This window comes from Mus caroli, chromosome 6 (assembly GCF_900094665.2).
Source record: "Mus caroli chromosome 6, CAROLI_EIJ_v1.1, whole genome shotgun sequence".
NCBI classification, from domain to species: domain Eukaryota; kingdom Metazoa; phylum Chordata; class Mammalia; order Rodentia; family Muridae; genus Mus; species Mus caroli.
This window is the reverse complement of record NC_034575.1, coordinates 67809622-67822462: the sequence shown is the minus strand read 5'-3', so window position 1 is coordinate 67822462 and position 12841 is coordinate 67809622. Positions and strand designations below refer to the sequence as shown.

Genomic DNA, 12841 nt, shown 5'->3' with positions numbered 1-12841 from the left:
CAGGAATTCAAGACTATGCTTGGCCACCTAGCAGGTTGAGTATAGTCTGAGATACAGGAGACCTTGTCTCAAAATCAATCAATCAATCAATCAGTCAATCAATCAGTCAATCAATCAATCTGTTGGCAGCATAGAGAATTGAGAAGGCAGAGAAGTTCATTCAAAGCTCACAGCAGGGTCTGTCTCTTGGGAAAGGGACTGGGGAATGGCCTACATACCCAAGAGCATAGCTGACGGTCTTGAGGTTAATCACAGGGCTCTTGATTTTCTGCCTAGATTGTTTTTCAAACAAGAGGGAGAATAAGTTTCAGGGTAGAAGAGCTCAGTTTTTTTTAACTGATTGATTTAGAATTGGGTGAACTATATATGTGATTTTACACATATATGCACATGGCTTTGGATTTTGAGAGGGTAGACCTCTGTGTCTGTTCAATGTCAGACTTGGAGTCCTGTATGGATTTCTTCTTAGTCACGGACCTACCCATGAGACATTTGAATTTGCCTTTTCTTTTTCTGAAACTTTAACTATATTTATTTATTTAGCATGTGTTAGGGAGGATGTCACAGGGTGTGAAGGTCAGAGGGATACTTACTTTTACCATGTGGGACATGGGAATTGAACTCAGGTCATCAGGCTTTGCAACAAGTGCATTTACCCTTTGAGCTGGCTTACCCAACCTCCTTTAATTTTAAAGACAAGGTCTCTGTATGAAGCCCTGGCTACCCCAGAGCATGCTAGGTAGACCAGGCTGGCCTTCTAAATGCTGGGTCTCAAGGTGTGAGTCACCACCCCTTCTCCCAAAGCCTTTATTTGATTTTCCTGTAAGAAGACCGAAAACTAAAGGAGCCACCAAGAATCATATAAATAAGTATAAAAAACAATGAGCACTGTAAACCCAAGTCCAAAATCCCTGCATGAAATCAGGTTGCTCTCCCAAGCCACAACTTTTTATTCTGCTATATCTGTGTGACATACATATTACATATATGTATCCGATTATATACCTGTGTCTATATATCTATAGCTATATATTCCAAGAACACCAAGTTAACGCCTTATTTTTGTTCACTTATATTTCCTCAATGGCTAATGTATATATATATATACAGTCTTACTAGACACTGCAATGAAGGGAGGGAGGGAGTGATGCAAGGAAGGAGAGAGGAGGGAAAGAGGAGGGAGGGGATGGTGAAATCTTATATACGTAGGTAATTGACTTTAGCCAATGACACAATGGCTCTCAAGATTTTACTGAGAAGGGAAAACCCAAGTTTTACCTGTTTATTTGACAGGTTATAAATGAACACAAATAGAGAAGGAATCTCTGAGAGTGAATGACCAAATTTACACACATACATATATGATACATATATGTGCACACATATTTAAAATCTGAGGCACACAGTGGTGTTTGCTAATGAAGTGAATAAGTAAAGGACATGTGTGTGTTTCTGTGTTTTCTCTCTTCCTTCCTTCCTTCCTTCCTTCCTTCCTTCCTTCCTTCCTTCCTTCCTTCCTTCCTTCCTCTCTCTCTCTCTCTCTCTCTCTCTCTCTCTGTCTCTGTCTCTCTTTCCCCTTCTTTCTCTTCTTCTTCTTTCTCATCCTCCTCCTTCTTTGTTTGTTTTTTTGAAACAGGGGGTTTTTCTGTGTAGCCCTGGCCATCCTAGAACTTGTTCTGTAGCTCAGGCTGGCCTCCTCCATCCTCCATCCTCCTGCCTCCACCTCCCAAGTGATGAGATTAAAGGTGAGCCCCACCATACCCAGCTTATTTTCTTAATATTATTGTCACTTCTTTGACATTAGGTTTGATATTGGTGAAATAGAGAGAGGACACCATTTAAGGCCAACTTCAAACTATTTCCTACTCTCGTTCTTCCTCATCCTTGTTTATTTGTTTGTTTGGTTGGTTTTGGGATTTTTTGGTTTTGTTTGTTTGTTTGTTTGTTTGTTTTGTTTTTTTGTTTTGTAAGCCAGACTGTCCTAGAGTTTCCAAAGTGGCCCAGGATAGTCTTGAACTCATGGCAATCCCCCTACCTCTGATTCCCAAGCACTGGCATTATAGGTGTGTGTTAACACTCCTAGCTTAACACCCCTTGTCTTGATATAGTAGAGAGACCTAGAATTTCTTGGCTGCTTGTCCAATTACTTCATACAAAGATGTAATAAGACACAATGATATTCTGAAAGACAGAACCATGGCAGATACCACCCAAGTTGCTTTCTGCTGTATATAGACTTCGGTGTACAGAAGCATTCCTACAAAATCTCATTTAAAATGTTGATTCACCACAGAGCATGCTGATGCATGCCTTTAATCTCAGCACTTAGGAGACAGAGGCAGGCATATCTCTTAAGTTTGAGGCCAGCCTGGCCTGCAGGAGGAATTCCAGTACAGGGCTACACACAAAACCTCTTTCTCTGGGGAAAAAAAAATTAATATTCATGCTTTTCCCCAGCCTTCCCCATCAAATTTTGGTTTGGAGTATCTGGGATGGGGCAAGGCAGTCTCTATTCATCGTCACCACTTGAGGAGTACTGGCCACATGTTAAGATCCTCACTGCCAACATTTCTGTGACTTTTCCTCAGCCTCCCCTTGCCTGCTCTATGTTCTGAGGTGCGAGCAGGCTGAGCAGGCCGGCTGACCCTAAAGTGACTTGCTGGTCTGTCAACACCATTCCCAGGGAATGTGCTCTTCTCTCTACTTTATTCCAATGTGATGGCATAAAGGGAGATGCTCTCTTGAGATTACACATCCACAGCCAGGTCGAGCACGAAGAGAATGAAGGTGTGACTTACTGACCACCTTACCCTTTCAACATCTAAATGGCCTGACCCAGCACTGACCCTGGACACATGGCCCAAAAAGCATTTGAAAGAATTTAGGAAAGTTGACAGAGGAACCAGGAGGCAAAATAAGCTCAGGTAATATGCTGCAGTGATGGTTGGGCTAAATAGATTTCTCAGAAGCAGTGTGCTTTCAGCTCTTTGAGGCATCAACTCCTTTCCATTATCTCTGCCATCAGGAGTAGCAATGGGACCTTACTGACCACCCTCAGGACACTTATTATGGGGTAGAGATGCTGACAGCTGTCATTTCCATTTCGTTTCCAAGCTTTTTATTTTATTTATTTATTTGTTTGTTTTTTGTTTGTTTATTGTTTCTTATTACGGATGGTTGTGAGCCACCATATGGTTGCTAGGATTTGAACTTATGACCTCCAGAAGAGCAGTCAGTGCTCTTAACCACTGAGCCATCTCTCCAGCCCTCGTTTCCAAGATTTTAGGCAGGAAGACCTTATCTATTTATCCTCAAGGATATAAAGATTATATTTTACTATCTTCACGAAATGTTTTTTCTTCTTCTCATGGTCCTGGGCATCTTTCCATAGCAATCCTTCTCTGATGAATTATTTTATTTTCTTTAAATATCACTAATGTTTTATAATTTGCATGCATCTAAATTAGTGTTAGTTTCTGTAAAAGTAGATTTAGGTACATACAGATTTTTGTGATTTTGAGTCATAATGAACCATATCACGCCTCTCTTGGCATAGGGGATCAATTGTTGCTGTAAGACGACATATAGAGAGGCAAGTGCTAGATCAAAGACTAGAGCCTTGGCCTTTTGAGCAGATATCGCCAATCACCTTCAAAGGTTATGTCAGTCAAGACACCTAATAATATTGTATGAAGAAGCAACATGCAATTCTTCATTTCAATTCATTTCAGTACAGGAAACTATACATCAGGAAGCAGGTGTAACTCAGATTGGATCCTTTTTTTTAAAATAAATAAATAAATTTCATCTAGCTCAGATAGCTGACCTGGAACTCACTTTATAGCTGAGAATGTCATTGAACTCCTGATCCTCCTGCCTCTACCTCCCAAGTGCTGGTGTTGCAAGCATGCACTACCATACCTAGCTTCTATGATTGGATAAGTTTTAAATTTTTTATTTTATTAAGTAGAATATTGTTTCATATATTGATGTGTGTGTGTGTGTTGTTGAGTATTCATTCACATGTGTGGTCAGAGAACAACTTTCACAAGTCAGTTCTCCTATCATAGGAGTTCTGGGTATCAAACTCCGGTTGTCAGGCTTGGCAGCAAGCCTTGGCCAGAGATCTCACTGGCCCTGTAACTGGATATCTTAATAACGTAACTGTTAGGCAGGAGAAATAAGTTAAACCTAAAGACACAGCAGTCTCCGATAGTAGACTAGGAAGATAGTTGGTTCACTTGTGTGTCTTTCTTAAACAACGTCCGTGTTGGGTTAGGGAGATGGCTCAGTGGTTAGAGTGTTAGTTACACTTGCAAAGGACCCAGGCTTGAGTCACAGCACCCCACTTGGTGGCTCAAAACCATCTTTAACACTAGTTAAAGGGGAACCTCACACCCTTTTCTGGATTCTTCAGGTACCAGGCACATGATGCAATACACATATGTACACGCAGGCAAGATGCTCATACACATAAAATAAAATAAATGCATCGTTAAAAACTTTTAATGCTCGAAGGCTTTAGAAATGGCCCAGTGGTTAAGAGCACCAACTGCTCCTCTAGAGGACCCGGGTTCAATTCCCAGCATCCATGTGGCAGCTCACAGCTATCTGTAACTCCAGTTGCAGGGAATCCATGGCACTAGGCATGCACATGGTGCACATATATAAGCATGCAGGCAAATACTCATGCACATAAAATAAAATAAATTTATCTTTAAAAAAAAATTAAGGATCAGCCGGGTGGTGGTGGCACACGCCTTTAATCCCAGCACTTGGGAGGCAGAGGCAGGCAGATTTCTGAGTTCGAGGCCAGTCTGGTCTACAGAGTGAGTTCCAAGATAGCCAGAGCTAAAAAAATAAATAAATAAAATAAATTAATGATCATGTTCTCTCTATGTTGAGGCGTACTAGGGATGGAGTAGCTTTATTACTTTGCAATACTGAATATTGAATTGAAGGCCTCATGCACGCTAAGCAAGAACTCTACCACTGAATTATACCGCCAGCACTCTTTTCTTGTTATCTTTGCTTTTTCTTTTAAGACAGACTTGTCCTCATTATGTGGCCCAAACTGTCCTTGAACCTATGCTCCTCCTACCTCAGCCTCTAGTAGGCCTACCTTACCAGATGTGGTTCTGATACACATATTCTGTGAGGTTATTCTCAAGAAGAAAATACGTAGCTCAACTGTAGTTGTCAAGTGACCCTGAACTAGCCATCTATGGTAAATCCCATCTAACGAGGCTGAGGGATGACGCCCAGCTAGCTGGTAATACATCATTTGGGAGGTTGTCTCTGAACATGTACCAGATAGAGTAGCATTTCAGACTACAGTGAGACTACATTACTTCCCAGTGGGGGTAGCACCGTCCAATCCACTTAAGGGTCCACACAGAGCAAAAAAGAGAAAAGGCTGTCAGATCTCTTGAGTTTTTGTTTCTGTTTTGCCACAGTGTCTCACATAGACCAAGGTGGTTTCTAACTCACTATATAACTAAAGATGAACTTAAATTCCTCCTGCTTCCACCTCCTCTTTTTGTGCTAGGACAAAAAGCCAGTGTCACCATCCTGGACTGTATGGAAGAAAGTTCCCATAACAGAGTTTTGAGGCCAGTGAGGTGGCTTGGCCTTAACTGGCTGAGCTATCTTGCTATCTACCTATCTGTCTGTCTGTATCTATCATCTATCTATCATCTATCTATCTATCTATCTATCTATCTATCTATCTATCTATCGATCGATCGATCTATCTATCGAGACAGAGTCTCTCTACATAGCCCTGGCTGTCCTGGACTCACTATGTCACAGAGACCTGCTTCTCTCTGTGTGCCTCTTCAATGCCAGGGATAAAAGGCATGTACTAGCCACGCTTGGCTCCGTTTGTGAGCCTTAAATAAACTTTATTATAGTCAATTATTCTCACATTTCTATTTAATTGTGCTGTCTCTAACAATGCATGGTGCCTAACTTATAGATGACACTTTTGTCATAGTTCTGTCCACGTAAAAGGGGAACTGTATCTAGGGTGTGTTGCTCAGCAGTTCAGGGCTCCTTTGGGATGTACCTGCTAGATATTTTATTGAGCAACGAAGTGAGAGGCCTCAAGTTCTTAGGCCTCTTTAATAATTGCAGGGACTCTTGACAGTATTTTCTCCTACACAATGAGCCCCCACCTGCCTTGCGTTGTCCAAGCACCTGGAAAAACTCTGGACCACTGCTTTCTCCTATATGAACAGCAGGGGGCGACATTAACGACGCGGTTTCCCGTTTCAGTCCTAAGAATCCCGAGTTGCTAGAGTGGCTTCAGTGTAGATTACTCTAGGGTTGGCGACAAAGAAAGGAGAAGGCAGATAGCAGGCCAATAATCATGAATCCCAGGCAACTGAAACCCAGGCCACTCGGCTGCTCCTGGAGAAACCCAGACCTTCGGGGACCCTCAGGGCTGCATCAGGACTGGGAAAGGACAGAGCCTGTGTGCTCCCTGTGCAAACAGCATCGCATGTGCACAGATGCTCTGTCACTTGCACAGCAGTGTCCTTGAAAGCTAACGATCCACTGCTGTGAGAGAGTGCAGCATCCTCACTAGATAGCGCATCCTAAAGACATGGCAATCCCACCTGGATCTTAACCAGACCTCTTCCTCTTGCCCTGCTGTGCCCTGTATCTGCCTTACCTGGTTGTTTGTTCTTGAAGTGAAGGGGGCTTAATTTGTGCGGAGAGCCTGGGGACAAGGCCCTACTTTGGGAAATGCCTGTTTGGTACCACGCCCTCCAGGATCTAGGAGAGGGCATTGTGCTTTGTAATGTGGCCTGGTTGTTTGTGTTTCGGGCGCTTGGGGAAAGACTGTTCCTAATTAAAGGCATAAATGCTTTAATCTCTGGCCTGGAGGCTTCCCGTGGCGCATTAGCCCTTCTAGGGAGGAAGTGGATTGTAATCCCTTTAATAGAAGCCTGGAGGAACTAGGGCTTCTGAGTTGGAAGAATTTCCTCCTGACCTAATGATATTAACAGGCTGAATTTGCATAAACAGAAATTTGGGGACCTGACTCTCCCTCTGAGGTACAGGGGTTGAAGTGGGATTCACACTAAGAAAAGCGTTGGGGGCATTCTGCAGCTCCTACAACTTACTAGAGTCGGGAGTCAAGTAGTTAAACGCAGAGAACTTCTTTTGCTTGTCACAGCCAAATCCGTGAGTGTGCTTGGGCAAGTGTTTTTATCAATTTGGAGGTGACTATTCTCCCTGGGGGAAAGGGGAAGGGACGAGACTGAAGAACAAATGATGTTCTTGAGATCCTTGGTTGTTCCTGCTATCTGGGTCATTGGAGCCTGTCCACAAAGGCCACTCTTCAACCTTTTAAGTTTCCATTATGTTTTCAACCTTTCAAGTGTTGTTTAATTTAGCACAACCACGTTTCTACAGTCCTTTTGGTTACTACATGTTTACTTCATATGTCTTACCCTACACTACACAATGGGCCACACGTACACACCCAGGATGGAGTTTCTGGAAGCTGAGATGGAAAGACCCTTGAAGTGAGGATCAGCTTGCACAATGCAGGGAAAGCGATACAAAATGAACGAGACAAATTTTGCTTCCTGGAGTATTTTCCATCCCTTGCAAATGCGAATGTAGAAAACACACATTTGCATGTCAATAAAGTATATGATAATAAGCATTATGGGAAAAAACATGTTTCATACTTTTGTTCTTGAGAGGCATATAATCCTGGACAGTTGTACTACAGCCCTTTAATCCCAGCACTTGGGAGGCAGGGGCAGGTGGATTTCTGTGAGTTGGAGACCAGCCTGGTCTACAGAGTGAGTTCCATGACAGCCAAGGCTACCAAGAGAAACCTTGTTCAAAAACTTGAAAAAGAAACCAAGGGGGTTGGGGGAACTCAGTTAGGGGATACAGTGATTACCACACTAGCATGAGGGCCTGAGTTCAGATCCCCAACTCGGACATAAAAAAAAGCCTGGGCACGGCGGAACACATCTGTGCTCTCAATGCTGTGGATGCAGAGAGGCAGATCCCTCCAGCTCACTGGCTAACTGGCCTACCCAAATTACATTCAGTGAGAGATCCTGTCTCCAAAGCTATGGTGGGGAGTGGTGCTGACCTCTGGCTTCCACATGCATATAAGCATGCTCGTGCACGCACACAAATATATACCACATATACATGAGGGGCGTGCTGTATTGCATTGCTAAATTTAGTAGAGTGTGATCATTTGTGTTTTTGTCTGTGGTAAGAAAGACTGAAGAACACAGGATTTCAGTCCGCAGTGAAGGACTCTCTGGAATGAAGTAACCTGCCCAGGCTTCATGAACAGTACCCAGTTACTCGTGCAGGCTGCTCTCCTGTGCCAAATAAAAACCAATCATTTCTCACTCTGCCTCTGCATTTGGCAATCTCGTTTGTCTTTTTGTGACTAGTTTTTGAGCTCAGCGTGTTTTCAAGTTTCATTCCCTCTGTAGCACGGGTCAGAACTTTGTTCCTTGGTGGCACTGAGTGACACGCCATTCATTCCGTATGCTTGGACCATTTGGGTGACCCCTTCAGCGACTACTGGCCAATTAGGCACCGTGAATTCTGCTGCTATGCACAGTAGCACCCAGTACCTCTGCGCCTCTGCTTTTAATTCCTCATACTATAGGACTATAAGTGCATTTTCCAGACCACATGGCTCTTTTCCATGTGTTTTCAAAACAATTATTTATATCTGTATTTTCATGTGGAGGTCAGAGGGCAACTTTCAAGAGCTGGCTCTCTCCTTCCACCATGTAAATCCCAGGTTCAAACACAGGTAGGACCATTTAGGGGCAAGCATCTTGTGTGCCCCTGTGCTTATCTTTGAAGATACTATCCCCAACAGTGTATGAGATTCTCAACAACACTTGCTATTTTCTGCTTTGGGTTTTTTGTTTGTTTGTTTTTAAATAGCTTTGCTAATACAAGTAAAAGAGAAAAAGCTTTTGACAAATAGGTTGAGCCAGGTTCTAAGATGATGGAAACCTGCCAGGGCATGGGTTTGGTTAAACCTAATCTGACGTCATCAACCAAATGCCTCTCCTGGCAAAAGCCTGATGTGTAGAGTGTTGAAAGCATCTCCCCTCTGGTGTCATATAGTCAGCCAGGTTTATTTTGATCCAGTTGGTCCAGATGTCCTGACTCCCGGAGGGGTAAGACAGGGATAGGGCAACTGACATGAGGAGAGCTGACTAGCTACCAACATCACAATGACCAGACAAGATGAACAAAGCAGTTTCAATTGTGTAGGTCAGGGCTGGTCTCAGGGGGTGATAAGTCATCAAGGCAGTGCCAACAGGACTCTCCATATAGCTGGGACACCTGGGGTTGAAAGGGCAGGAACATCGTGTCTTGCCAAAAGAAAAGGTAGGTTTGGAACTAAAGTGAAATCCTGTCTGTATTCAGAAGAGGAAACATGGGATATCAGTTGAGGTCTGGCCGGTACCACAGCCAGCTGACCAGCATGGACCTCCAGACAGAGTAGTCCTGGGAATGAAATGAGGGAGCGATTGCTGGGGATATGGCTTAGTTGGTGGGATGCTTGCCTAGTATATGAGGCTCTGAATTAAATCCCTAGCTCAGCATAACCCAGACATGGTGGTGCAAGCTTACATTTTGGTTACATTTGTTTTTGTCTTTGAGACAAGGTCTCTCTATGTAGACCTGGCTAGCCTAGAACTCACTATGTAGACCAGGCCAGCATTGAACTTGCAGAGAGCCTCTGCCTCATATGGGCTGAGACTAAAGCTGTGTGGTACACGTTTCTAATCTTAGCACTCAGGAGGTTGAGATAGGAAAATCAGAAGTTTGAGGTAATTCTCAGCTACTTAGCAGCTTTGAAACCCGCCTGGGCTGTATGAAAACCTATCAGAGAGGAAAGGAGGGTAGGGGAGACAGACAGACAGACAGACAGATACCCACAACATGGTTTCCCTGAAGATTTCAGGGTTGATCATGAGAGACAGGATTGGCTCTTCATGTTTAACCTTATTTGAGAATGTGGCACAACGTTCTTTATCTTGGACATCCTGTTCTGAACTGTTGGAGCTCCAGATCTGGGCCTGCCTCCTCTAGACAGTGTGAGCCCTGATTCCCACTGGCTGAGAAGATCCCACTGTATGCACATCTCTGCAGCTCAGCATCAGCAAGCTTGAAATGGCTGTGCTGGGGATTTACACCACAGGGATTGGTGGATGCTGTAATGTCATGGCTTCTGTTCCTTGGTTGTTACACTTGCTTTGCTATTTGATGTAGCTTTTGAAGAAATGGATCTGATATTTTGAGTTCTGTTCTAGACCCTTTGTCTTAGGACCCCACACACATCCCAGTGCCTCCACTGGCCCCAGGGAATATGTAAGGTAGAGTCTTAGGGAAGGCGGAGAGGGCATGGACTAAGGGGACCAGAACTGCCCTGCTTGCTTTGCATAACTGTGCAAACAGTGGGATTTTGCCCCTGCTGGAGGCAGAGCAGGGCTAACTGACATGTCTTTCCAGGTCCTTGGCCATGGCACGTGTGGTGAGACCCCAAAAGGTGAGTGATGTAGGTTTCTGTCCCCCCTAGGTATCAGTGTTAGGTAAGTTTTCACTGAGCCGGGGATTTATTTATTCATTATGAATTTATTAGGCACCCATGGTGTAGTGTACAAAGCATTGGCACTGGACTTCTGAGACAAAGCTAAAACAAGTCTACTTCATTAAGTTTGTTGTTACAGTGGCTGCTTTTGTTTTTTAAAGTTTTTTGTTTTTGTTTTTGTTTAGATTTTTAGTTTTTTGAGACAGAGTCTCACTGTGCAGCCCTGAATGGCCTGGAACTTGCTATGTCTTGTAGCAGTAATTTTTTGCTACACCACATTTTGCTCCCAGTGGGTCACTCTTCCAGCCACCCACCCAGGGAATCTTTGTTTGGGTCCTCAAATGAAAGATACACACACATTAGCTTATTTTTATATGCCATCTAGCTCAGTGGCTGGGAACTTCTAATCCTCTGCCTGCTACCCTAGCCCAATCGGGGAAGTGGCCAATGGCCACTTACCCTAAATCTCACATGGCTGGTTGGCTTATCTCCTGAAGCTCCTATGTCCATCTGTATCCGTACCCTTCCCTTCATCACAATTTTCCTTCACCTCCTCCCTGTGTCCTAGCTTGCAAAACTCTAAGGTCCCACCTTGTCTCCCTTTGCCCAATCATTGGCCACTGTCATCTTTAGTAATCTATCAAAAACCAACTGGGGACAAGGACCTTTAGCATTTGGACACACAGATTCCCATATGGATCAAAGCATTAGAACCAATCTCCAACAATGTCTTGCTATGTAGACCAGACTGGTCTCAGCAGATCTTCCTGACTCTGTCTCCTCAGTACTGGAATTAAAGGTATAAACCACCATACCTGGCTAAATTATTTTTTTTTTGCTTTTTTTTTTTGAGATTGGCTTATTTTTAGTGTGTGTGTGTGTGTGTGTGTGTGTGTGTGTGTGTGTGAGTGTTTTGCCTGTACGCATGTGTGTATGTATGCCTGGTGCTCACGGAAGCCAGATGAGGGCATTGGATACCCTTAAAATGGAGTTATGGATAGCTGTGAGCCTCTATATGTGCTAAGAACTGAACCCAGGTCCTCTACAAGAGTAACGAGGGCTCTTAACTGCTGAGCCATCATCTTTCCTTCCCAGCTTGCTTCTTCTTTGATGATTTTTGTTCATTTGTCCTTTGGAGTCAGTATCATTTTGGACAAGGTATCTCTCCATAGACCTAGTTGTCCTGAAACTCACTATGTAGACCAGATCTACCTGCCTCTGTTCCCCAAGTACTGGGAATAAAAAGGAGAACCACCAGGTCTGACTAGGAGCCAGTGTCCACCTTGTGCACCACTACACACAGCTACTTAATTGAATTCCTTTGTAAAGATTTACTATTTTAAGGGTGTGTGTGTGTGTGTGCCCTTAGAGGTCAGAGGCTAGAGGTTAGATCTCCCTAGAACTACAGGTAATTCCAAGCTGCCTTATGTGGGTTCTGGGAATGGAACTGTGGTCTCTTGGAAGAACATATGCAAAGTGTATTACTGAAGCAGAGGGGAAAGGGAGAAGGTCTTCATTCCTGAAAGCTGGGGCATAAAGAGGTAGGAGACTGATTGGGGAAAGTGACATTCGACAGGGGTCTTAGAAGATGCATTGGAGTTTTTTGGTTGGCAAGGAGAAGTTTTGTTTTCATCAGGCAGTAGGCACATGTGCCAGGCTCCTGTGATGGTGGGAGGGTAAATGGGGCACAGAAGAATCGGGGAGGGTGGTAAGGGACAGAAGCCAGGTCCTACAAGCAAAGTCCTGGTGTCATAAGAAGTCCCGCAGCAGCTGCAACTGGAACAATGACAGGAACAGGCTCTTGTATTTTTTTCTCACTTGTCTTCTAGAACCACGTGGACCTAGATATATACCAAAGCTCATACATGGTGGACTATAAGCCCTTTGGGAAGTACAAATATTCTAGAGTCACGCCACAAGAGGTAGGTGTTATGGAGAATAATGCAGTGAGTGGGGGTACCTTTGGCAGGCCCATGCCAAGGTGTACCCTTAGGAATTACTCCATGCAGCAGATCTGGTGTAAAAGCTGTTTACTGGGGAGGGGAGAGGAGTGACAGCCCAGAGAAAGGATAGAGACAGACAAATGGGCATGTAGATAGACAGATAGACAGGGAAGAGAGAGAAAACCATGAGAGCAAGAGAGATGAGGCAGAGAGGTGGTACACACAGAGAATGAAGAGAGGGAACACACAGAGAGAGAGAGAGAGAGAGAGAGAGAGAGAGAGAGAGAGAGAG

The 12841-nt window shown here is 44.0% G+C and overlaps 1 protein-coding gene across 1 annotated transcript in view; it reads left to right on the top strand.

Annotated features, from left to right (window-relative positions):
• The first annotated feature begins 9313 nt into the window (after nucleotides 1–9313).
• The window catches only part of Tex37 (testis expressed 37), a 6146-nt gene continuing 2618 nt past the window's right edge, over nucleotides 9314–12841 (top strand). Inside the window, exons 1-3 of the mRNA XM_021165649.1 lie at nucleotides 9314–9399; nucleotides 10528–10564; nucleotides 12436–12528. Coding sequence (XP_021021308.1) covers nucleotides 10538–10564; nucleotides 12436–12528 — 120 coding nt within the window. The 5' untranslated portion in view covers nucleotides 9314–9399; nucleotides 10528–10537. The remainder of the gene's footprint in view (nucleotides 9400–10527; nucleotides 10565–12435; nucleotides 12529–12841) is intronic.